Source organism: Salvelinus fontinalis, chromosome 7 (assembly GCF_029448725.1).
Source record: "Salvelinus fontinalis isolate EN_2023a chromosome 7, ASM2944872v1, whole genome shotgun sequence".
Taxonomy (NCBI): domain Eukaryota; kingdom Metazoa; phylum Chordata; class Actinopteri; order Salmoniformes; family Salmonidae; genus Salvelinus; species Salvelinus fontinalis.
The window spans coordinates 51,174,630-51,201,902 of NC_074671.1; the positions used below are offsets into that span (position 1 = coordinate 51,174,630).

The 27,273-nt window shown below is 41.0% G+C and overlaps 1 protein-coding gene and 1 long non-coding RNA gene across 2 annotated transcripts; one reads left to right on the forward strand and one right to left on the reverse strand.

Moving 5' to 3' along the window:
• Positions 1-216: 216 nt before the first annotated feature.
• On the reverse strand, positions 217-5,469 carry LOC129859647 (protein sprouty homolog 2-like). Its single transcript, XM_055929689.1, has 2 exons — positions 4,838-5,469; positions 217-3,412 (listed from the first exon to the last, which is right to left on the reverse strand). The coding sequence occupies exon 2, from the start codon at positions 3,359-3,361 to the stop codon at positions 2,306-2,308; it is 1,056 nt and encodes a 351-aa protein (XP_055785664.1). The 5' UTR covers positions 3,362-3,412; positions 4,838-5,469; the 3' UTR covers positions 217-2,305.
• Positions 2,894-18,608, forward strand: LOC129859648 (uncharacterized). The gene is made up of 3 exons (XR_008760196.1): positions 2,894-4,739; positions 16,329-16,411; positions 16,798-18,608. It is a non-coding gene; the product is annotated as an uncharacterized LOC129859648 (long non-coding RNA).
• Positions 18,609-27,273: the final 8,665 nt, after the last annotated feature.

The window sequence follows — 27,273 nt, forward strand, 5'->3', positions numbered from 1 at the left end:
GACTAAGAACTGAAAATGTCTGTTTTTTGTTAGTTATGGTAAGCTAGATCTCTCTTGGCTAAAGCTAATGCAGTTACTAAAGTTACAGTGCATTTGGAAATTATTCAGACTTTTCCCACATTTTGTTTGTCCCTCATCAATCTACACACAATACCCTACAATGACAAAGCAAAAACAGTTTTTAGAAATGTTTGCAAATAAAATTAAACTGAAATATAACATTTACACAAGTATTCTTTATTGAGACAAATGATGGAAACTGTGTTTTTAGAATACATAATCATTTTGAAGGTATGCAGGGCACGTGATGTCATCACGTAACTCTAAAGCTACACTCCACATTTAATTCTAAATGCTTACTGCTGGCGAAATAAATGTTTAACTATTAAAATAAATCATGTTTCTTTGCAGGACAAGGATTGTTCTAACTTTCAAGAACTCATTCATTGCTTTGCCTTGCTTTTCTGGTTGGCTGGATGCAAGTTCCACCATCCAATTATATGGCAAATATTAGTCAATTATTGCATTTCATCAAGGCTTTCGCAGGCTACCTGAGATATGAAACCAATAGGTGGGAGGGCATAGGATACAGACTGTTGCCAATTTATTAGGCCTAATGCGCAATTTGCCTAAATGGAAACAGTTCAACCACTTTATTTGACACTGTAGGTTTTTGGCGAAAAAGTGTGTTTTAGGTGATATGTCATTAAGCCCAGCTAGCTCAAGATAGCTCAATGGAAACGCACCACAGCATGCAATTGTCACATGTATTTTCTTTGCAAACCGTAAATGTCGATGACCACAACAACAACAACAAAAAAAATCACTGGAAAAGTTCATGGAAACATAGCTAGGGACGTAACTTGGTAAAGAGCAAGACTAAGTGAGAAATCCTCATTCTTGGTCTCTGGCTTGAAGTTTTGAGTTTGAAGCTGCGGAACATGTGTGGCTAGGGGGATAAGACCATGTGGTTGTATGTTTCTCCCTACCATCTGGCACACAGGAAACACGGATGGGTTAGTGAGTTACTGCTCTGATCTACCCCCCCCAGCTATATACCTCAGAAGAGGCATGTCCTATCAGACTTCTCTCAAACATTCTACTGAACTAAACAAGGGCTGCAGTGAGTAAAGGGGTGGTAGATCTTGAGTTTAGTCAACATTCTCCTCTCCTACATGAAGAGACATAAATACATTCTGATTCAAAACCATATTGCCTTATTATTCTGCTTTTTAATCGATCTAGATCGGAAAAATTTAAATGTAAAGTGTCAGTTTCTCTGACTCTGACAGTGTAGCATTTTGGGTTATTACGTAGATTCCAAAGGATTGGCTCTGGGCAGTGAAGCCATAATGTCAAGCTGGCAAAGTGTCCATTGGAATATCAGTCCCTGCTGAGACAATTCCAAGACAATAAAAGATAGTGTCCCAATCTGATATCATAAAACAATACCCCGAGGAGAACTTGAAGATATTGGGCATGCACACACACAAGAACTGACAAAAACAGCAGGGTTTAATTTCAAACGTTAATATATTTTTCTATTTCATAGCGAACATATGCATCCAATTTGACACCCTAGTCACCCTAACTTGCAACAACATCAGAGTACTTGGAACAGGCTGATGTTTTTTTAAGATGCTTCTCAAAATAAATATTTTCTTTATAAAATAATAAAACTTCAAATAAATATTCTTTCCACTAAAACAATGTTGAAATTAGAAAATAAAGATTTTCTTATTGGGTCACTGTACAATTTACAAGTAGAGTTGAAGGGATAAGATGTGTAAATGTCCTTCTCTTGTAAGGCAAACATAAAAAATGATTGATATACATTCCCATGAATGTACAACATTAAACATTGTATTATATAATATATATGGATCTATCATCAAGGTGCCTCTGGTTTGGCAGAATGCTTTTCACAGTTGAAATATTATATATACAAAAATAAAACATCTCTGAGGAGGTCATTTGCTAATTTACATACTTTTGCGATTACTATTCACAAACAAGTTAGTCAGGAGAGTCTGTCCATAGCATATCAGTTGTATTAAATGTCAAAAGGGCTAACATTCTGGACTTCGATTAAAACAATACAAAATCAGGACACTTGGTGATCAAGCAGCCTGTATTAACAACCATAGCTGAAAACAAACGACACAAACCACGTCAAACAGCTCAGCTTAGCCAATCCCCCAATCAACTTCTGACTACTGGGCCAAAACGTGACGAGGTGATCGTTTCAGTTGCCCAAAGTTGTCAACCCCCATCGATTCTCCACAACACCCAAGGTACTTTCCCTTTACGTTGGCTTACAGTCAACACTCTTACAGTGGACAACGTTAGTGTTCTTACACCGGCACCCCGGTCGCTTGACGCGATCGTAGCAGCTCTGGCACGCGGCAAGACACCCTTTAGCCGGGAGGTAGCACAGGAGACAGGGTAGGAACAGGGAAAGAAGGCCCATGGCCGACCAGCGCACGCAGCAGTGTGACTGGCTGCAGGAGAAGGGCTTGTCGGCGCAAGTATCCTCGTCGTCACTGGAGCAGTGATAGAACAGGCCCTTGACGCAGCACACGCAAGTCCCGTAGTCCACCGCGTTCTGCACCGAGCATACGCACCGTCGGCCGCACATCCAGCAGGAGGGCAGGGCGCGCGGGCACATGCACTCCTGGCACTTGCACCGGCCACAGTCCTCACAGCGGTAGACGTGTTTACCCAGCAGCCCCTCCCTAGCGGCAGGGGCACCGCGCACCGTGGCCACCACCGCCCCGCCGACCGTACTAGCAAGGGGCTTCAATTCCTCCTGTTTAAGCTCCACTCGTTTGGGCTGGGTCCTGATTATCCGTTCGCTAACCGCCGGGCTACCCAGGAGCCTCTGCACGGAAGACGTGCTGCCTGTACTGGTCCTCGGGCTGTTTCTGGAGCCCTCTGTGCTAGAAGAAAGAGATAGGGCATCCCTAGGGGGGACTGTGGAGTGTGTGGGCTGAGGAAGTTGTTGAAGTTGGGGAAGTAAGTTCCTCTGGTTGGGCCTGGGGTCCTGGGGCTCCAGTTGCTCATTGGTCCCCAGGCCCAGTGGCACCACCAGGTCATTCTTCTGCTGGGTGGGCAAGGAGCCAGGGGGCCTAGGGACCACAATGGGTCCCACCGTTGGTCCCTCTGTGTACTCATTACTGCTCCCGGTGATCCTGATCTGGTCCAGCGAGAGCACAGGGGCCTGCTGGCTGGGGTTTACCCCAGGATCGGGCTGCCCTTCCTGTGCATGGTGAGGCCGGTGTAGCCTCCCGCTGTCACGCAGAGCATGCAGCAAGCCGGCCGACCCTCCGCCACCACTGCCATTTTGAGTACTGGTCTCCATCTTGGCTCTGAAGAAGGACCCCTCCGGCTGGCATTGAACACATCTGAAGTCCTGGAGAGAAAGACAGGCAAATATATATATGAGACGACCAGGTGACACTTGAGTAGAAACGACCCTATGTAAATTATAACTGATGATAAGGGTTTGGCAACATGGGTTGGCTAGCTACCAACTGGAGTTGTTTTGCTTGACAAATATATCAACACCTCACATTAAGAATTACTTTCCAATGTAAAAGTGTAGGCCAATGCTCAATTCTAATCATATCCCCTAACCTTAGGCACTTTCTGTTTGGTGTTAAAAGGATGTGATAAGTAACAACAGCATAATATATACCTAACTGTACCTCTAAGGCAGCATTTCACATGATAGGAGAACAAAAACAAAGATTTGACATGATGAAACAGTGGATTGATCATGTTTCTGTACGTTTGGAAATTGACAGTAACATTGACAGCTGAACCCTTCTGATTGGAGGACTTAGGTATATACCAACTATTTCCTATTACATGAGATACATACAGGGGAAATAAAGAGCATGCAAGGAAGAGAACATGAGGCAATGCTGAGACAGGGCTAGTCTACAACTTCAACAAAAGTTGAGGCACTCAAACACGCATACTGTGTATCAAAACTTGCATCCTTATATGTCCCATAACTAGAAGGTGGAGACTTTAGACTTGTTGCCACCATTTCCAAATGAGTGAAAAACAACTGATTGCTAGTTTCGAGGGACTCATAATTGAACATTTCTTAAGATTTGTCATTTCACTCTGGAGACAATTATTAGCCTAATACATCATGGTGTGCATGACGCTCTTGTTTGAGTGTGCGTGTGTAGGGCAGCGGATGAGCCCAAAGACCATGACATTTGAGATGGGCTTTACACAGACAAATGGACAGGCGAGACGGAAAAGTAAAAACCCAAATGTCCTATTATGAAATAGCCTAACATAAACGCCAATAGCCCCACCAAACATTCAAATATTGACTTTTATCATTCCACCTTTCTTCTATAATGTAAAATAGCCCTCTATTTTTGTTCTGAATATGAAACAACAAAAACGCTTTTCAACTGCGCTAAATATGTGTTTATGTGCAGGCTACCGTTCACAGATTTTGTATTTACTCAATTTATCTAGTCAAAATGCATGATCTACAGACAGGCTATCAATTGTTTTAATAAGAGGGTAATGTCTAGACCGTTATTCAGAAGGGGAAAAACTAAAACACTACTTTTTAGAGCAAGAAGCTGTAGGCCTATTCAGATGAGAAAATGCTGGGATTGCACGGGGAAGGTTGGAGAAAGGATGGGGAAAGTCAATGCGGGTCAGCAGTTGGAACTCCCGAGTCCGAGAGCATGCATAAAACTGAATTGGTAAGGCTACTCTTATGTTACAACTTTTAAACATTGTAACGACCATATTTAGGCTACATTGTTGTTGAAATAGCACACACTTAATTTCACGAACTCACCGTGTTCGCACCACTTCAGCCCCGTTTGTTGTATTAAATTCCAAATTCTGAAAGTTTATTCCTGCTTAAATTCATCTGGAATCCCATCCACACAATCCAATGCAATGATAAAGTAGCTACAAACAATATTTCCAGATTCCAATTTTAAGATATCAAAAACATAGCCATACATTCCACTGCGAGAGAACCCGAGGCGAAATAGTGCCAAAAACGAATCAATCACTAGGGGCTTGCTGGCTCTCCACTTTTTTGTGAATTAGAAAAGTGAAAATGCGCACGCGATACTTTTGAATCCGTTGAGGGTACACAAATAGCCAACGGCCTTCGAGTTTGTTGCACTTCGACGTAGGCTGGACAGTTCTAAAAAATACTCGCTGTAATTGTTGAACGTTTGGCTGCCTTGCACACTGAGGTGGTTTCAAGTTTTTCTCGTCTTGTTTTTTCCTCTTTCCGGAGAAGAGGTCGGGTTTATGCTGTAAATGGCGTCATATGGAAGTGAGTGTGGACAAAGCAGTTGCTGTTTCAGAGGATATCTCGTATCCGGTCCCAGCTCATTGGCTGTAGCTACAGGGTTTGCATTCACACCCTGCGCTATCAAACTGTTCCCAACTGCAGGGGACGGGCCACAATCCCAGTGACCAAACTTCAGGCATTGCAAAACGTTCTAACATTGCCCAGACTACGTAAATTGAAGGCATGTCAGGTCTGCAGCTTGATAGGCGGCATTTGTTCAGAACGTGTGTAGCAGCATTGAATCGAGTTCTAAAAGTAGACTTTCTTGCAAAACAATATCCTATATTTTTCTGTTTCCAATGGTTATTGCAATTTAAACTATTGATAATAGAGAAGGTGTTGGGTAGCCTATTATCAATCTATTTTAATATGCTTATTACTGTGCTATTGTCAGAGGAGAAGACCATATATAGGTTGTAAGAAATACCCCGGGTTTCACTTCGGCCATTTGTAGAAGTTGTCATTGGACAGCAATTTCAGATGAAGAATAGTAATGCAAATGAGGGGGTGATTATGCATGTAGGGTGGATTTCGATGGTGTGAGTAGGCCATTTTTGAATGAGGCAACATGGAGGGCCATCATGTGTAACGGATGTGAAATGGCACATGCATTTCAAAAGGCACTCTCTTGAACTCTCAAATGCCTTGTAAATGTTTCAGCTGTATCACAGCATTGGAGATACAGGAAGCAAATCCACGTCAGAGAGGGAAAAGCATGGGAAGTGGCAGTCAGAGAATCTCTGGGAATGGGATGATCATTCCTACTCATGATGCAGTACTTGTTTCCCTACATTCTAATTTGTTATGTTAATGCTTTACTGGAATTAAGAAAATGGTACTGTACACAACGTTTGTGTTGATTGCATCTCTTTGACTGTGTTTAGACCTTGTTTACATACATTTTTGGGTGTATTAAATGTACAACGGACATTCACTTTAGGCTGCATTTTATATTATCCACCTCAATTTGTGATTATGTGAAAAGTAGTGCCCTCTGGTGGAATTACAGATGAACAGGACACTACTTGTTTCTGCAGGAACAACCTTCAGATGATAATTTTCTTGTTTAACTACATTGAACATATACAGAGATTGATTTCATTGATATGGATTGTCTGCAAATACTACCCTTCCCTCCTTCAATACAGCACACACACTATCATTCTGTCCTCACTCGTTTCCTTCCCTCCATACTTCATCCAATATTCAATGCCAGTCCTCCCATCCCCCTCTCGCCAGCAGGGCTCATGTAAAGCTGGGATGTTCGTACAGGCCTCCGTGTAGAAATATCCTTAAAACCATTTGATTGACATAAAGTGTACCCGTAGCCACTTACAGAGAATACAAGTTCGGTCCACCACAACTTGGATTGCTTCACTGTTTGTGGTAGGAGTTGAACTTTAAAGGAATGAAAGCCTAAACATGGCAACAATATAACTGTTTTTTTATTGTCATCAAAGAAAGAGAGGGAGATAAAAAGAAAGGGAGAACATGCATATACCTCTCTAGAATGCAGTGAAAGAGAAAGGAGAGTGGTGAGGGGTCAAGGTAGGGTTTCTATAGTGATGAATGCCTCTTGTTAGCTGGGAGAGTTCCCAAAAAGCCGGAGACACTGCGACCTCCAGCTGAGAGGGAGCCATTGTTCGGGGCCTCCCTTTCAGCGGCAGAGGGGAAAAGGTAAGTGACAGCCCTATTGTCTGTCTGGGACTCCCACTGCTCGATAGGCCCTAGATTCCCCTTGTCACATGTTGTCAATGCCAAGCCCCCCCGGGAGAGAAGGGGGAGGGGGAGTGGACTGATGAGGAGAGAGGGACATTCAGGAAGTTAACTTTTAAAAAGTCTGTCAATAAACGACAATATCCTACCCCACTGTCTCTTACACCGACCCCTACACCCCCCTTCCAGGGGAAGAACAAGGACTGTGCCCCCCCCCTCCCCTAGCTCCCTTTGCTTCAGCTGTATTTCCTGTCTTCAATGCTGTGTCCCATCCATCCCAAAATAACCCTAAAGCCATACTTCAAATCCTGCTTCCTGAACCATACAAGGAACAGCTGTCTCTCGCCCCCCCCCTCTCTCTCCAATTCTCTCTCTCTCTCTCTCTCTCTCTCTCTACCGCCCCCCTCTCTCAACCCCTTTCCCATCTCTACACAAAAGATGAAATGGGGATGCAACGGAAACGGTGCACGCAGAGTTTGGGGATTTCAGGCAAAAGATGAACATGACATGACTGGAGTTTGGCTTTACAAAGTCACCCCCCGCCAACATCTGAGACAATCTCCTCTAAACGTACACTGTATGGGGTTGAAATGAATGGGAGTTCGCTAATGGAACAAAATAGCATGTTTATCAATTCATTCCACAGCTATCTTGTCTATCTTTATTTTCACTGTTACTTTACCTGTTCATTTACCTGGCTTACGACACAGTTTGTTTCATTTTTCCCATGATGTAAAAATAAGAGATAGCGAAACAAAGAGACATGACTTTTATTAATGAGAAAAGCCTATCGAGCCCTGAGTTGAAGCAGGAAGTGGTATGTGGTGTGTGATCTGTAATAAAAGCACATCACATATTCATAACACAAGTGGGTTAGCCTTTTCGCTCTAACCACAGCTGTTGACACCAAAGACTGTTGGTCCAATTAAGATCGGGTTATGAACAGCCATTACACCAGGTTAGACTGAGAGTGCAGGAAGTATAGCCTCTTATATTACATCCGGACTGATTTTGAACCAGCTAGGGCATTCTCTCTCCCCACTGTTGTAGTAACAGAGCCAGAAATTGGGTCACTGAAGAATGCCAAGTCTGGATTAATGAGAAAGTCCTGGCACTCGATTGGACTGGCAAGGTCAGTTACATACAATTAGGACACAGTGTAATAAACCCCATATCTCAGGTCATATTGGTTGTTGGACTTCTGACAGCTACATTAAGCTTTTAAGCTGTTTATTCCTTTTTTTATAACTGGTTGTGTTGTAAAATATATGTGCCATTTTGAGTATTGTGCAGGAAAGTGTACTAGGCTTGGCTTTATCAGATTAAACTCAATGTCTATTTGTTAGGGCTACTTATACAGTTGAAGTCGGAAGTTTACATACACCTCAGCCAAATACATTTTAACTCAGGTTTTTCACAATTCCTGACATTTAATCCTAGTAAGAATTCCCTGTCTTAGGTCAGTTAGCATCACCGCTTTATTTTAAGAATGTGAAATGTCAGAATAATAGTAGAGAGAATGATTGATTTCAGCTTTAATTGCTTTCATCACATTCCCAGTGGGTCAGAAGTTTACATACACTCAATTAGTATTTGGTAGCATTGCCTTTAAATTGTTTAACTTGGGTCAAACGTTTCGGGTAGCCTTCCACAGCTTCCCACAATAAGTTGAGGGAATTTTGGCCCATTCCTCCTGACAGAGCTGGTGTAACTGAGTCAGGTTTGTAGGCCTCCTTGCTCGCACACGCTTTTTCAGTTCTGCCCCCAAATTGTCTATAGGATTGAGGTCAGGGCTTTGTGATGGCCACTCCAATACCTTGACTTTGTTGTCCTTAAGCCATTTTGCCACATCTTTGGAAGTATGTTTGGGTCATTGTCCACTTGGAAGACCCATTTGTGACCAAGCTTTAACTTCCTGACTGATGTCTTGAGATGTTGCTTCAATATATCCACATAATTTTCTTACCTTATGATGCCATCTATTTTGTGAAGTGCACCAGTCCATCCTGCAGCAAAGCACCCCCACAACATGATGCTGTCACTCCCGTACTTCACGGTTAGGATGGTGTTATTCCGCTTGCAAGCCTCCCCCTTTTTCCTCCAAACATAATGATGGTCATTATGTCCAAACAGTTATATTTTTGTTTCATCAGACCAGAGGACATTTCTCCAAAAAGTACAATCTTTATCCCCATGTGCAGTTGAAAACCGTAGTCTGGCTTTTCTATGGCGGTTTTGGAGCAGTGGCTTCTTCCTTGCTGAGCAACCTGAAAGGCCATGTCGATATAGGACTTGTTTTACTATGGATATGATACTTTTGTATCTGTTTCCTCCAGCATCTTCATGAGGCCTTTGCTGTTGTTCTGGGATTGATTTGCACTTTTTGCACCAAAGTACGTTCATCTCTAGGAGACAGAACACGTCTCCTTCCTGAGCGGTATGATGGCTGTGTGGTCCCATGGTGTTTATCCTTGCGTACTATTGTTTGTACAGATGAACGTGGTACCTTCAGGCATTTGAATATTGCTCCCATGGATGAACCAGATTTGTGGAGGTCTACATTTCTTTGTCTGGGGTCTTGGATGATTTCTTTTGATTTTCCCATGATGTCAAGCAAAGAGGCACTGAGTTTGAAGGTAGGCCTTGAAATACATCCACAGGTACACCTCCAATTGACTCAAATGATGTCAATTAGCCTATCAGAAGCTTCTAAAGCCATGACATCCTTTCTGTAATTTTCCAAGTTGTTTAATTAAAAGCACAGTCAACTCAGTGTATGTAAACTTCTGAACCACTGGATTCAGAAGTCTGTAAACAATTGTTGGAGAAATTACTCATGCACAAAGTAGATGTCCTAACCAACTTGCCAAAACTATAGTTTGATAACAAGACATTTGTGGAGTGGTTGAAAAACGAGTTTAATGACTCCAACCTAAGTGACTGTAAACTTCCGACTTCAACTGTAAATGTATCGTTAATATATGCCCGTCAGTTAGTTTATTTAACTTCCATCTAGGTTAGCTCAAATTAAGGTTCAACCTTTTCCCATGTATCCCTCAAAATTCCATAACAAATTCTCAAAATCCCTTTATCTCAGGGCCAGATGAGGTAGAGTACTTACAAGTCATGCACAGGTTAGAGTACTTACAAGTCATGCACAGGTTAGAGTACTTACAAGTCATGCACAGGTTAGAGTACTTACAAGTCATGCACAGGTTAGAGTACTTACAAGTCATGCACAGGTTAGAGTACTTACAATGAATGTCTTCACAGATGTCAGACCCCTATTATACACATTCTTGACCCATAAAATGGACCATTGGTGTACATGAGAGGAGTACATTTGCTGCTGTTATTGCACACTAGACTGATTCTATCTGGTGCATTGGTTGATGCTTAGGTAGGAGGGGGAGACTGGACAAACCACTAACCACTAATTAGGAATCAATGAGGTGACATGAGTGGGGCCAACTAGAAGACACTCAGAGTGGCACAAATTAGGTGCTAAGTGGCTTTTTAAGGAGTGAAATATCTGTTGTTGCTATATGGGTTGCATCATTGCTTACAATGGTAGTATAAAATATCTAGCCTCAAGCCTAAATGATAACAAGTATTGGACTTTTGGAGCATTTCAGATTCAGATTAGGGCCTTTACTCTGCTTTTTATATTCACTTCTCTGGAAGAATTCTGGCATAGCGAAGTTGATACTTGGCAACCTTGTCCACACTCCAGAGTCTAGGAATCCAGACCAACATAAATAACTATTCTAATATCCTCAGCCTATTTATCTTAATACAAGTTTTGCACATAAGAACACAACCAGAGCAATGTGACAAAGTTTTAATGACAGTATAATGTACACTAAAGCAGGATAGGTATCACAAATTAATAGTCCAAACTATTACCCCGGAACACTGTGTAACAAATGAAGGTAAAATCCAGAAGGACATATGTTTACAAGATACAAACGGATTATTCTCCACCCTTGCACACACCTGGGCTATATGAACTTGACCGTGTGCTTTTTTTTATTAAAATGTTCCTCCCAAGTTGACAGAAACCACTCATACCATGCAAAAGCAATCATATCCATCATGTTAATAGGTTTGGATGAAATTGTCCATGGATCCTTAATAGCACAATGATTCCTGAGTGCACCCATATCCATATATATATTTTTTTATAAATCAAGTGTGTTTATTCATTAAATAAACATGCCTAATCTCCCTTTAAGTACCCGATTTAAAGGTGTAAGCATTAGTTTGGAGAAAAAGTGGCAGGCCAGTCTTCTAGAGACACAGTTTGGACTGTTTGGGTCTCTGGAATGCAAAAAGTCACTCATAAAAACAGATTAAAGGAAAGAACTTGGTCTGCTGCAGCAACCCTACACTATTAAGGGCCCCTGTGCCCATTCACTCTCTGTGCTCACTGTTAGACCGCTGTGTGTGTCTATGTTTTGGCTGATTTATGGATACCTACCTAAAGACCGGAGCCAAAAAATGTCTCCCTGGGCACCCTCTGTTTATCCACTCTTTGTATCTGAAAGGAGAAAAGTGCAGCAGTACACAATTTCTTGGCAGTTGGGCATGGTTACATTGTGTCTATGATCACATTGAAATAGTCTGAGAAAAATAGTGCTGAGGGAGAAGTGAAATGTTGACTCCGCTGTTTGAAATAATCCTTCCTCTTCAACTGTGAGGGTGTTTTTTGTTATTGTTGTTTCTTTTAGATGAGTTGCTAATAGCTAAACTTGGACAACATGTTTATGGTAACAATAGGACACCAGAATAGTAGTCAAACTCTCAAGTTGTACATTGTGTTATAAAGTGTCCTCAATGACTAAATCTTAGAATACATCCCCCCACCTATACTCTTTTCAGGGCTAAAGTTGCGTGTATTAATGATTTAGTTTAGTATTTACTGGAAATAATCTCTTTAGTCCTCAGAACCTCTTAGGACACCATACAATAATCAAAAACATAATCACATAATTGGCCAATGTTTGTCTATTTGTAACATACTACCAATTTTTTGCTATATTCATTTAGAACCCCTCTTCTATTTGTTCCAATGGATGGCATTTTTATTAAATATTTTGTCTCATAATTCAACAAGGGGCCCCAATCCTGCCCCAGGACTACAGAGATCATACTCTATGCATTTTAATTAACCACATATCTATTTTTTTGTCAGGTTTCTGGCACACAAGGCTGTCTAGGAAAGTCTCAACAGCACGAAATGTTGTTCATAAATATGCCATCGATGACATGATTGGGGAAAATGGGGAAAACACTCCCCACAGTGTTTCTGCAGGACCATCACTAATTAGATAGACACACAAGTCCATAGAAATGAACATTGCTAGAAGACTGACAGGTTCTTACTTTGGATGAAATCCCCAAGCAGTAGCCGAGAGTCACTCAACACCATTTTAGTTGAAGTGTATGAATGCGTAATATATTCTTTCTGCTTTTGTGGCTAGGCCTAAGTCTTTGCTCTTGCTTTGCTCTCCCACATATAATGCCTTCAGAAAGTATTCACACCCCTTGACTTTTTCCACATTTTGTTGTGTTATAAAGTGGGATTAAAATGTAATTGTAATTTTTTTGAAAACGATTTACACAAAGTACTTTGTGATGTCAAGGTGGAAGAAATATTATTTTCAAATGTTATAATATATAGGAAAAATAATAATATCTTGATTAGATAAGTATTCAACCAGTCAATACATGTTAGAATCACCTTTGTTAGCGATTACAGCTGTGAGTCTTTCTGGGTAAGTCTCTAAGAGCATTCCACACCTGGATTGTGCAACATTTGCCCATTTTCTTTTCAAAATTCTTCAAGCTCTGCCAAATTAGTTGTTGATCATTTCTAGACCACCATTTTCAGGTCTTGCCATTTATTTTCAAGCAGATTTAAGTCAAAACTGTAACTCGGCCACTCAGAAACATTCACTGTCTTCTTGGTAAGCAACCCCAGGGTAGATTTGGCCTTGTGTTTTAGGTTATGTTCTGCTGAAAGGTGAATTAATCTCGCAGTGTCTGGTGAAAGCATCTATCAATAGGTGCCTTTCTTTGCAAGCCATTGGAAAACCTCCCTGGTCTTTGTGGTTGAATCTGTGTTTGAAATTCACTGCTCGACTATCCATGTAACTTATTACGTGACCTTTAAAGCACATTTTTACTCCTGAACTTATTTTGTTAGGCTTGCCATCCTGTGCCAGCATTTGATGCAGGGGAAATTGCCACTCTTCTGCTGGTGCCACCCTATACGTGTCGAGAAGGTATAATCACATGATGTGTAGATTTATAATTAGTGTGGATCTTTTGTTGTCCGTTGTGTCCTGTTTGCACCAGTGATGGGTCATTCGCGAATGAACGGCTTTTTTTGAACAGATTTCTTGGTGAACATCGGTATCCCAATCGCCTCGGTGAAAGAGACGTTGATTTGGCTCCCTGATTTGCATACTGCTACTACTGCTTGGTGAGCTTCAAACAACGATTATCTGTCGGTCAGTTACAGAATCATTCTCTGAAGATGGTGAATCCTCACTGCAGGAACAATAGGTAGGGAGGAGAGAGCCTCATTCTGGTAATCGCACATTTTTTACATTGCCAATTTCAAAAAAATAAATCTTCCTTTTTTTGTAAGCAATCTAATTTTGTCATGTAAAATCTATTTGAACTCAGATTTCAAGATCTGACACTGGCTTTACATTAGAAATGTGATGTTGGTCATTGTTTTTCATCCATTTTAAAGCACTACTGAATGAACTGCCGTTTGGGAGCGAAATGAATGACTAATTTAGGTGAGCGGAGCCAAAAGACCCATCTCACTGAACAGACTCAGAATGCCGATTGGGTTTTTCTAATTTGGGAAAATGGCCTCTCCTCCATCTTTCTCCCGTGTGACCCGGAAATTGATAAGTGGGTGGTTCCGTGGTCAGATAGTGTGTCAATTCAGTTACTAGGCAGTCCTCTCCTCCCCGATAGCCTCTTTTTGGTGAGGAAGCACAAGTGTAGAAGAGTTTTGATATCTGCCACAACCCCTTTGAATCAGCTGTTGTATTGTCGGAGGAGAAAACAATGTACACGTTTAAAAACAATATGCTACTTATCCTTTTATCTATAAAATGTCTTGCACAAGTAATTTAATTTGGTTTTTATTACTTTACACGTTTATTTTGGGATCTACCCCTGTAAATTGAATTTGCCTGGTGACGCGTGAGTGGAGAAGGAGCTTCTCATTTCATACAAACGCATTTTCGTCCACATTCACTCTCATCGCCACCTCTCCTCAATTACCATTGGCCTTTTTTACCTTGAGGCGAGAGAGGACTGAGGAGAGAGGACGCAGGAGTTGATCAAATCTAATTGTGAAAAGGCTGATAACTAGTATACACAGGAAGTGGGATGACACACTGTTTTCTGTCCTCCATATTTTAATTCTTTACATTGTGATTTGTCCAAATTTGTTTGCTAGTTGACCGTATGAAATCTGTAGTGATTTAACTCTTTGGGAACCTTCTGAAAGTAATGGTAAGACATGTGTGGGAGTTGAGCAACAGTTCAGGGCTGTTATCCTTGATTTAAATGTCACCTTATGTGTTTGTGTTGTAAAGACAGGGTTACAGACAGGGTTATTTGAGTAACCCTTCTCCTCTTCTCCTCTTCAGAGGTACATGCACATGTATTTGTGAGGCAAAATAACGCAGTTGCCCAAAAGTAAGATGTACAGATGTTGGATCTCTTAACTTGATAATTTCTTTGTTGCGGATCATTTTCCTGATGCATCAGGAAATTCAAATGAGCTTTGTGTGGCTGTAAATGAGCAGTTCTCATTCTCTCCATGCGGGGGCAGTCATTGGGATCAGAGCTTGCTATCAAAATAATCTTCTGTCTCGCTCGCAAAAAGCTAGGCCTAGGTCCTATTACTGCAACATTGAAATGTGCAAAAATGTATCTGAAATGCAACAGTACACATCCACAGCCATTTTTTTATATAGCTTATAAAACTATTCCAGCCCACACCCTTCTGGCACAGACAACTCTATCCCTTGATTGACTGATGTACTTTAGTTACACATTTCAAATATACAGTCCAGGTTTATTTTACACCTGATCTTGATAGTAAATTACCATACCAGAAACCTTTGGATAACATAAATAGGAAACTAATAAAATAAAAACAGTCAGTAGGCTACACCAACATTAGTTTCCATCCATACGAAGTGTCAGATAAATTGCCATGTGTCACAACTTCCGCCGAAGTTGGTGCCTCTCCTTGTTCGGGCGGCGTTCGGCGGTTGACGTCACCGGCTTTCTAGCCTCCACTGATCTACTTTTATTTTTCCATTTGTTTTGTCTGTATTGTACACACCTGGTTGCCATTACGTTTTAATTATTTCCCTATTTAACCCTCTGGAGCCATCATGGTTTTGTGCGTCTTTATTGTTGTCAGTTGTCTCGTTTATGTGATTCTGGATTTTCGTTCTCCTTGTTGGAAGATTATTTTTGGGTAAAGTTACTATTATTACTCATCTCTGTGTCCTGCGCCTGACTCCGCCTTACCCACATCACCTAGACTCTGACAGCATGGTAGATTTGCCATGGTAAACGAGGAAATACTTTATTTATATTGTGCGGAATGCTTGTCAAATACATAAACGCCCTTAGTCTGTTAAAAAATTATGTTTTTAATACCAACCAGAGGGGGAACATGTCTTAAAAGACTTTGGTTGCAAGCAGGACACATCTTTTTGGGAGTGGCAATGAGTTGACCAATAAGGGTTGCTATTGAGATAAGCTGTGTGGGTGAATTTAGCGCATATTGGTGATTTAACTAGACATTAGTTGACGATAATAAGGATGCTGTCTTTTGAGGCAGAATTTCTAGGTAGGCCACATTATTTGCGCATTCTGTCAAAATTTGGCATGTCCCAATCTCATGTATTCTTAACCAGAGAGGCTATCCCATAACACCTTGTGGTGCAGCCCAAAAAATACAACTGAATTAATGGTGGACAGAAGTCTCCGCTTGGGATAACATATTCCGGAAGACTAAGGAATAACGTTCATAACATGTCAGATGCGATAGCTAACTAGCAGACGATCTTATCCTGCTAATAGGCTGTTTTGAGATGAACAACTTAACTACCTAATCATAGATTCAGCAATGTGGCAGTTGTGAAGACCCGGACAGTTTTTAAATAAATGAATTGGTGAACTTGCTAGCCAACCTTTCTCCATTTGTTTTCAGGGACTAAAGTGGGCACCTGATTGCATTTCACTCCATTGCATTGGCATGGCAGGAGAAAACAGTCCTGCCTGACACATTTGGAGGTAAGAAATCTTAACATTATCTGATGAAAAATGTTGGAAAGGCAGCCAGCTGTGTTTTGTTAAATCTAGGCTTGCTAGCCAGCCACATTATTTGCGCATTCTGTTGGAGAGTCTGTTTTGCTAGCTAGCTGCATGCAGCTTCTGTTTACCAAGCTAACATTAGCTACATTTCTCTTGCCACATTCCCTTTCCCTATTGTGTTGCACGTCTATCGTGTTGCTACGTTATTCTACTCATTCTGTAAACAACTTGAACACGCCTAAAAATATGCAAAACCTTTAACAAAACGATTGCACTTAAAGGTAGTTGTGGCTTCAGCACCTTGAACGTCGCTGAAATGTAAGCAGTGAGGTCAATTTCTCCCCCCTTGTCTCTGCTTGTTCCAGGTAAAGGACATCCCACCCTGACACCCAGCAGATGTAAAGAACTTGTTTTGAACCTGCCAACCACCAGGATAATCACCATACCATGACTTGGTTTTTGTATTTTAATGTGTATATATAGACAAAAAGTATATGGACACCCTTTCAAGTGAGTGGAATCGGCTATTTCAGCCACACCCGTTGCTTACAGGTGTATAAAATCGAGCACACAGCCATGCAATCTCCATAGAGAAACATTGGCAGTAGAATAGCCTTACTGAAGAGGTCTTTGACTTTCAACGAGGCACCGTCATAGGAGGCCACCTTCCAACAAGTCAGTTTGTCAAATTTCTGTTATTGTGAAGTGGAAACGTCTAGGAGCAACAATGGCTCAGCCTTGAAGTGGTAGGCCACACATGCTCACAGAATGGGACCGCTGAGTAGCCCATACAAATCGTCTGTCCTCGGTTGCAACACTCACCACCGAGTTCCAAACTGCCTCTGGAAGCAACGTCAGCACAAGAACTGTTTGTCGGGTGCTTCGTGAAATGGGTTTCCATGGCCGAGCAGCCGCACACAAGCCTAAGATCACCATGCGCAATGCCAAGCGTCGGCTGGGGTAGTGTAAAGCTTGCCACCATTGGACTCTGAAGCAGTGGAAATGCTTTCTCTGGAGTGATGAATCACGCTTCACCATCTGGCAGTCCGACGGACAAATCTGGGTTTGGAGGATGCCAGGAGAGCGCTATCTGCCCCAATTCATAGTGCCATCTGTAAAGTTTGGTGGAGGAGGAATAATGGTCTGGGGATGTTTTTCATGGTTCGGGCTAGGCCCCTTAACGCTACAGCATACTGTACAATGACATTCTAGATGATTCTGTGCTTCCAACTTTGTGGCAACAGTTTGGGGAAAGCCCTTTTCATGTTTCAGCATGACAAGGCCCCCGTACACAAAGTGAGGTCCATGGCGTGTCGAGATCAGTGTGGAAGAACTTGACTGGCCTGCACAGAGCCCTCACCGCAACCCCATCGAACACCTTTGGGATGAATTGGAATGCCAACTGGGAGCCAGGCCTAATCGCCCAACATCAGTGCCCGACCTCACTAAAGCTCGTGGCTGAATGAAAGCAAATCCCTGCAGCAATGTTCCAACAGGTAGCGCAAAGCCTTCCCAGAAGAGTGGAGGCTGTTACATCAGCAAAGAGGGGACCAACTCCATACTAATGCCCATGATTTTGCAATGAGATGTTCGACGAGCAGTTGGCCTTATACTTTTGTTCATGTAGTGTACATGTTAAAAAAAGGTTATTCAGGAGTGTGCAACATGAATGTTAGATAGAAATAAACACACACCATTTTATTGTCATGGAAATTTGTCAGGACATTGTAACGTATACAGCTCATTCTATAATACAGACGTGATTTCTGACCCTGGATATTGCACTGTGTGTCCGTCTTCAATTTAGACCACAATTAGTTAAATTAGGTGTTAGTGAAGAGCTGGAACAAAAACCTGTAAACCCCTGTCCTGTCTATTAAAAAATATCTGTGGATATCATGACAAAATTTGCCCTCGTGGTGATCAAGCTTATGAATGTTGGGGTTAATCTCCTTGGTGTACCTCACTTGGGAATGACTTATTTTGTACAATGGACTGTGTTTTAAGGACTCATGGACAGATACAGGAAAACCAATACATGTTTTACATTTCTAAAAAATGACAAGTGTTGATGTAGTAATGTTTCTGGTTTTGAGGCTTGGCCATCTGGTGACTACTGTTCACATGTCTAATCCCCTGCAAGGATAGATAAAGGCATCAATAATATTACAATGCTTTATTAATTTAATTGAATATATATTCCTGTTTGATATGCATTTATATAATTATATTGGTATATACACAGTACCAGTAAAAAGTTGACACACCTACTCATTCAAGGTTTTTTGTATTTTTAAAAAACTATTTTCTACGTTGTAGAATAATAGCGAAGACATCAAAACTATGAAATAACACATATGGAATCATGTAGTAACCAAAAAAAGTGTTATTTTATATTTGAGATTCCACAAAATAGCCACCCTTTGCCTTGATGACAGCTTTGCACACTCTTGGCATTCTCTCAACCAGCTTCATGAGGTAGTCACCTGAAATGCATTTCAAGTAACAGGTGTGCCATGTTAAAAGTTCATTTGTGGAATTTCTTTCCTTCTTAATGCATTTGAGCCAATCAGTTGTGTTGTGACAAGGTAGGGGTGGTATAGAGAAGATAGCCCCATTTGGTAAAAGACCAAGTCCATATTATGGCAAGAACAGCTCACATAAGCAAAGAGAAATGACAGTCCCTCATTACTTTAAGACATGAAGGTCAGTCAATCTGGAAAATGTCAAGACCTTTGAAAGTGCAGTCGCAAAAACCATCAAGCGCTATGATGAAACTGGCTCGCATGAGGACTGCCACAGGAAAGGAAGACCCAGAGTTACCTCTGCTGCAGAGGATACATTCGTTAGAGTTAACTGCACCTCAGATTGCAGCCCAAATAAATGCTTCACAGAGTTCAGGTAACAGACACATCTCAACATCAACTGTTCAGAGGAGACTGTGAATCAGGCCAATAATAAGAAGGTACTTGCTTGGGCCAAAAAACACGAGCAATAGACATTAGATCAGTAAAAATCTGTCCCTTGGTCTGATGAGTCCAAATTTGAGATTTTTGGTTCCAACCACCGTATCTTTGTGAGACGCAGAGTAGGTGAACAGATGATCTCCACATGTGTGGTTTCCAACGTGAAGCATAGGGAGGAGGAGGTGTGATGATGTGGGGGTGCTTTGCTGGTGACTGTCAGTGATTTATTTAGAATTCAAGGCACACTTAACCAGCATGGCTACCACAGCATTCTGCAGCGATATGCCATCCCATCTGGTTTGCGCTTAGTGGGACTATCATTTGTTTTTCAACATGACAATGACCCAAAACACACCTCCAGGCTGTGTAAGGGCTATTTGACTAACAAGGATAGTGATGGTGCTGCATCAGATGACCTGGCCTCCACAATCACCCGACCTCAACCCAATTGAGATGGTTTGGGATGAGTTGGACCACAGAGTGAAGGAAAATCAGCCAACAAGTGCTCAGCATATATATATATATAAAGCATTCCAGGTGAAGCTGGTTGAGGGAATGCCAAGAGCGTACAAAGCTGTCATCAAGGCAAAGGGTGGCTACTTTGAAGAATGTAAAATGTAAAATCTATTTTGATTTGTTTAACACTTTTTTGGTTACTATATGATGCCATAGGTGTTACTTCATAGTTTTGATGTCTTCAATATTATTCTATAAAGAATAACCCTTGAATGAGTAGGTGTCCAAACTTTTGACTGGTACTGTATATGTTATCCTTTTAGCACATGCCAGAATTTGTGTTGTATCCAATGCTCTAAGGCGTGAGAATACTTTATGGTATGAGGTTTGTTGGTTTGCAGAGCCTTCCCCAAACCATAGCCCTCTAGGTACGGTACTGCATTGCACAGCCTACAAAACACAGCTTCCAGCTACCCCCTGGCGGCAATTCTAAATTTAATAATTAATTAAAATACTCCTGCTGCAGGATTATTTCCCTCCTGTGACGAAATGGGTCATATTAAGATCCTACATCCGTAGTTAAGACTGGTGCACTTTAAAGGTTTCTTTTCACAGGCGCATCCAGTGCTCTATCTGATTTTCAGTTCTGTCATGTGCACCTTCTTGTTACCTAGCTCACAGCCATTTAAAAAAGTTTAAAGGGATCATTCACCTCGAAATTAAAGTTAGCCAGAAGATTTCAGACATCAAGAGTGGCCTTGTGTCGGAAATTGAGATGAGCCCAAGTCCCACATCATCTGTTGTGCAGTTCAAGGTGTATGCCTCAGTCCCAAATGAATGGGAAAGAAATACACCGTCTAACTTTATCTTTCCCACACATTTTGCAAGGAGGTATTGTTGGGAATTTTATGTTGGTCAGGTGTGGAAATGCTGGATTCAAAGGATAGGGCAAACCACAACTGTACTTTGAAGGTTTATTAACTGTACCCGAGAGTATATAACTACCATAAATGGATTTACTTATCAACTTTATCCATCAACATACATCGCTATTGATGATTACTAGCAATGCATCTGACTACAGAGGAGACAAGTGGAGGTGATGACATACTCTCTCTTGCTTCTCTTTTATCCAGAGTTAAATAGAGCAAATACACCTACATATTTAATTTGAGCCAGTTTGCTACATCAGGAAATGAATCCTGCAGCAACAGGAAATGTGAATTATGATGTGGATTATAATTAATTTACATGTTTGTAGGGGTTGATACATTTTTCATTAGGGCAAATCAAGTCTGAAATTTCAAAGTGGAAATTACAAACTTTAGAAGCCTTTTTAAAACTTGAATATACTACAAGTTCCCATTTTCTGCTGTGCAGGACAATTCTCAGCAACAAAAGAGTGATTCAATTAAGATCCTACATCTGTACACTGATAGCTATTAATGTGACTTCTACTCATGGTGTCCGTGACAGCTAGAACATGCTTAATGCGTGAGTAGGTAAGCTCTGAGTAAAAATAAATGCCCAAATCAATCACGTGATCCTTGTAATGATCACTCTCCATTTTGACTGCCATTCATTTCATAATGTTCCTGCTTTATCATATGAGAACGTGAGATTATGAAAAGTGATGGTATCTTTTAGTCTATGTATAAAATTTATCACATCATTATTTCAATAGTAGCATATACGACTGAATTAGGATGGACATTTGTCACCATAGTTACCAAGCACAGTAAATAATTATTTGCAGGTGTCGCTGCTACTTGCAACGCTGTTTCAGCAGTGCCCATCTTAGATTGTTTTGCTTTATTTGTTATTCTGGGAGACGGCATAATTATACAGATGATAAAGTGAAATCATTCAAATATTCCTTTTAAGGGGAAAGCATAGCAGCTTTAATAGGTTAGACCTAATGTAATGTGTATAATGGTACGCCCATTTATTGGCCACTCAAACATTCCAACATGTCTACAGTACATGAGCTTAAACCTTCAGCCCCTGCTCATGGCAACAAAAAAAATGTGTTGCCATGACAACCCCTCCAAGTGTGTTATGCACCATCATATTCTTGCTCCCAGAGAGAGACGTGATAAGAAAACTGTGAAGATGATGTGCTACATTTTATAGAAGTGTGATGTGTGAATGTGTGACTATAGAGTAGTTTCAGTTGGGAAAGGAAACCCAATCAACTGGGTCAACAGTTGTATATTTCCAGTCTCTTATGAAATGCAGATGTCTTTATTTTGATTAATAGGCCTATAGTTCCAAAATGAAAAAGCTTGAGATAGCTTTCATTGTATTTCAATTGCATTTCTTGTATATAATATTCCTGGTGGATAGTTTATCATTCAAATAGAGTGTATGGAGAAAAATAGCTCAACATGAAATCAAAATCAACAAGAAACTACTAGTGCGGATCATTAGAACGCACGCACGCACACACACACACACACACACACACACACACACACACACACACACACACACACACACACACACACACACACACACACACACACACACACACACACACACACACACACACACACACACACACACACACACACACACACACACACACACACACACACACATCCAGCTCTCCACCCCCCTCCAGAGTTCCCTTACCAGAAGCAAAATTAGATTTCCACCTCATAAGTCTGCCATAATGTGATATACCCGGCACTAAATTGCTCTGATAACCTTTATCAGCGCAGAGGTGAAAGACCCAAACCATTGGGCACTTAGTCCAGTGCTGGGGAGAAAAAAGAAGGCAGTGGATAATATCTATTTCCCCTCAGGCATGGCCACAGACACCTCCATGGTTTCATGAGCCATTTGGACGAGTGCCAAGCAACCAGGGATTGTTGTGGAAGACAGAGTGTGAATCGAAATGATCCTCTATCCGGATGCCTGTCACAGACTTTTTTTAAATTATTCTTTTTACAATCGGAGCCCCCTTCGCTTTCAATAGATCTTTGCAAGTCACCCAAAGAGGAAGTATCACATATCCCGGCCTCTTGGCAGTAGTTGCGTTGCTCTGGATGCCTGGGCTTTGAACAGTGTTTCAAATCCTAAAGGAATTGTTTTCTTATGAAGTCATTATTTTTCATCCATCCAAATCAAATCAAAACAAATTGTATTTGTCACATGCGCAGAATTCAACAGGTGTAGACCTTACAGTGAAATGCTTAACATTATTGGCATATCGTTAAACGATAGAGGTTTTTACACAACTCAAAACATTTCACCTTGATATTTATCTTGCCTCTTTCTTGGCCTTTTCATCACATTCAATACAATTATGCATATTATGTACATATTATGGCACATTTGACCTTGAGTAATGGTAATTTGTATATTTCTCTCTTAAAGGCTGAAGTTCTGATTAAAATCAATAACACAATACAAAAACACAGACCAAAATAATATGCTGTTGGTATAAGTTATTCCACAGCATTATGTGAGCTCTGTTGCAGAACAAAACGGCTACTGTCAAGCATATTGATAGTACCTTCCTTTGGAAATTTCAGAGATATTCCAAAATCCAAATGTGATAGGAAAAAGTGCTATTTTCACATTACAGCTGCATATTTGCCACTACATTTTAATGTTAATGCCCAAAGCCCATTAAAGATATTCTCCGGTACTTTTGTATGCTTTTTAGTCAGTAGTTGTAAAAGTAGCGCCCACGAGCGGTTCTCAAGTATTGCGTACTACGTCACAAATGTGAAGATATTGTCACGTTCCTGACCTTATTTCCTTTGTTTAGTATTGTTTAGTTGGTCAGGACGTGAGCTGGGTGGGCATTCTATGTTATGTGTTTCTATGTTGGGTTCATTCAACTAGCCTGATATGGTTCTCAATCAGGGGCAGGTGTTTGACGTTTCCTCTGATTGAGAACCATATTAAGGTAGGCTGTTCTCACTGTTTGTTTGTGGGTGATTGTTGCTGTGTCTGTGTTTGTTCGCCACACGGTACTGTTTCGTTTCGTTTCGTTCATGTGTTCCTTCCTGTTCGTGCGTTCATTTTTATAGGTTCTCAAGTTCAGGACTGTTCACGTCGTTTATTGTTTTGTAGTTTGTTTAAGTGTTTTTCGGTCTTCGTTTACATAAAAAATAAGTATGTATTCAACCCACGCTGCGTTTTGGTCCGATCCTTGCACCTCTTCAGACGAGGAGGAAGACGAACGTTACAGATATGTGCACCACGTCATCGCTCTCTATTACTTTACTGTGTGTGTGTCTTGCAAGCTGTCACTCAAATGGCAAGGGGCTGCTCATTTTAATTTGATTTAACTAGGTAAGTCAGTTAAGAACAAATTCTTATTTACAATGACAGCCTACCAGGGAACAGTGGGTTAACTGCCTTGTTCAGTGGCAGAACAACAGATTTTTAGCTTGTCAGCTCGGGGATTCGATACATAACTTTTGAGTTACTGGCCCAATGCTCTAACCACTACCACTACCTACCACGGCTACCTGCCGCCCCAAAAGTGTGATGTTGGCTCATTGGCTGAAACTCAAATTGCCACCGGGCTGGCCCACTTGGGGGTAGATTTAAGGAAAATGGTGCCGCATAGCTTCCAGAAAACAGTTTCTTTCAAACTAGGGATTTCTTGGCTACTTGAGGTGAGACAGTAATTCTGCTCATATATTATGCATGTATGAACTACACATTGACACATCCAGCCCAAAACGGGAGATTTAAAAAATACTTATTAGTTGCCAAAGTGCCGGAGCACACATTGTTAGTGGGCGCAGTTTAAGGTTCAAATTAATCTAACAACAGAGCCCTTCATTAGTGTGTCCCTCACTATACTTACCATTCCTGTCTCTTACCATTCCTGCCTCATTAACAGTACACACACACACGTCTCGCCAAAGAAAATGACCAATACTGTGTCTTTATCAGTCATGTTTCATGTTGGGCAATTACCCCTACCAGAACTTCATGATTACCTTCCAGTTGTAATTATGTAAAAATAAGTTTCACCCTCTAGGACTCTATGGAAATTGCTGCGGCGCCGGAAATATAGATTTATTTTGGGGAGGTAGAAAAAGTTCAGACATGGCCCACGGTGTCTGGGCTGTGGTTTAACTGAGATAATTGACCATATTCACTGTTGCTGCGCCTGTAATGAGACTATATTGATGGCTGAGCTCATTGGGGAAAGATAAAGGAAAGCATGCTTCCATTCCATTAGTTTGAATAGAAGTTTTATCTGTTCTAAGCAAAACAGATGAGAATCTTAACGTCTTCATTGTTGTGTACAGGTTCTCCAAAATCATTTCAGAGTCCTTCGTCGATGACAGTGAAGTGTAAATTCAGCAACTCTTGGAGTGGAGGTTTATACAAATGCTTCTTTGTAGTTAATACCAATGTGTCTTGGCTTTTTGACTTCATCAGGCTTTTCTTATAGTTATACATTTTCATAGAAACTAAAACCCTGTCTTACCCCTCTCCCTGGCAGTCCTATAGACAACGGCCATTTTGAAATCTACTCTGCCCTCCTTTGGGAGATTTGCACTGTTCCTGAGAATGAACCATCAACTTTTGAAAAGTATTCACAGGCCTTGACTTTTTCCACATTTCGTTGTGTTCCAGCCTGAATTTAAAATTGAGATGTTGTGTCACTGGCCTACACACAATACCCCATAATGTCAAAATGGAATTGTGTTTTTAGAAATGTTTACAAATTCATTGAAAATGAAAAGCGGAAATGTCTTCAGTCAATAAGTATTCAACCCTTTTGTTATGGCAAGCCGAAATAAGTTCAGGAGTAGAAATTTGCTTAATAAGTCACTTAATAAGTTGCATGTACTCACTCTGTGTGTAATAATAGTGTTTAACATGATTTTGAAATGACTACCAGGGCAGTGATTTGGGGCATTGCCCTGTGTAGGGTGCTGCCTTTTGGATGGGACATTAAACAGGTGTCCAGACTCTTTGCGGTCACTAAATATCCCATGGTACTTATCGTAAGAGTAGGGTTGTTATCCCCGGTGTCCTCGCTAAATTCCCAATCTGGCACTCATTCCATAATTTCCACCAAATCATCCCCAGCTTCCAATTGGCTCTTCATCCCCCCTCCTCTCCACTGCAACTATTCCCCAGGTCGTTGCTGTAAATGAGAACGTGTTCTCAGTCAACTGAAGGGTTAAATAAAATGAATACAAATACCACATATCTGTACTCCACACATACAATTATATGTAAGGTCCCTCAGTCAAGCAATGAATTTTAAGAACAGATTCAACCACAAGACCTACAAGGTTTTCCAGTGGTTAACAATTAAAGGCACGTATTGGTAGATGGGTCCAATACACCCAGTCACTACAAAGATACAGGCGCCCTTCCTAACTTAGTTGCCGGAGAGGAAGGAAACCGCTCAGGGATTTAACCATGAGGCCAATGGTGATTTTAAAACAGTTACAGAGTTGAATGGCTGTGATAGCAGATAACAGGATGGATCAACAACAGTGTAGTTACTCCACAATACTAACATAAATGACAGAGAAAATAAGGAATCCTGTACAGAATAAAAACATTCCAAACATGCATCCTGTTTGCAATATGGCACTAAAGAAATACTGCAAAAACTAAGAAATTCACTTTGTCCTGAATACAAAGTGTTGTATTTGGGGCAAATCCAACACATCACTGAATACCACTCTTTGTATTTTCAAGCATGGTGGTGAATGCATCGTGTTATGGGTATGCTTGTCATCAGCAAGCACGAGGGAGTTTTTTTGTTAATAGAAATGAAAGGAATAGAGCTAAGCATAGGCAAAATCCTAGTGGAAAACCTAGTTCATTCTGCTTTCCAATACACACTGGGAGACAAATTCACCTTTCAGCAGAACAATTACCTAAAACACAAGGCCAAAGCTACACTGGAGTTTCTTACCTAGACAACATTGAATGTTCCTGAGTGGCCGAGTTACAGTTTTGATGTAAATCGGCTTGAAAATCTATGGCAAGACTTGAAAATGGCCATCTAGAAAGGATCAACAACTAACTTGACAGAGCTTGAAGAATTTTTTAAAGAATAATGGGTAAATATTGTACAATCCAGGTGTGCAAAGCTCTTTGAGATTTACCCAGAAAGACTCACAGCTGTAATCGTTGCCAAAGGTGATTCTAAAATGTATTGACTCAGGGGGTTGTATACTTATCTAATCAAGATATATGAACATTTTTAACAATTGCATTTTGTGTAGATCATCGACAAAAAATGACCATTAAATCAATTTGAATCCCACTTTGTAACGCAACAAAATATGTAATAAGTCAAGGGGCATGAATACCTTCTGAAGGTACTGTACCTCCCACTTTCTCCTCCTTCTGACACTCAGCCACAGAAACTGTTCATAAGGCAAAGAGGGGCTGCTGGAGGCTTCTCAGGCTTCA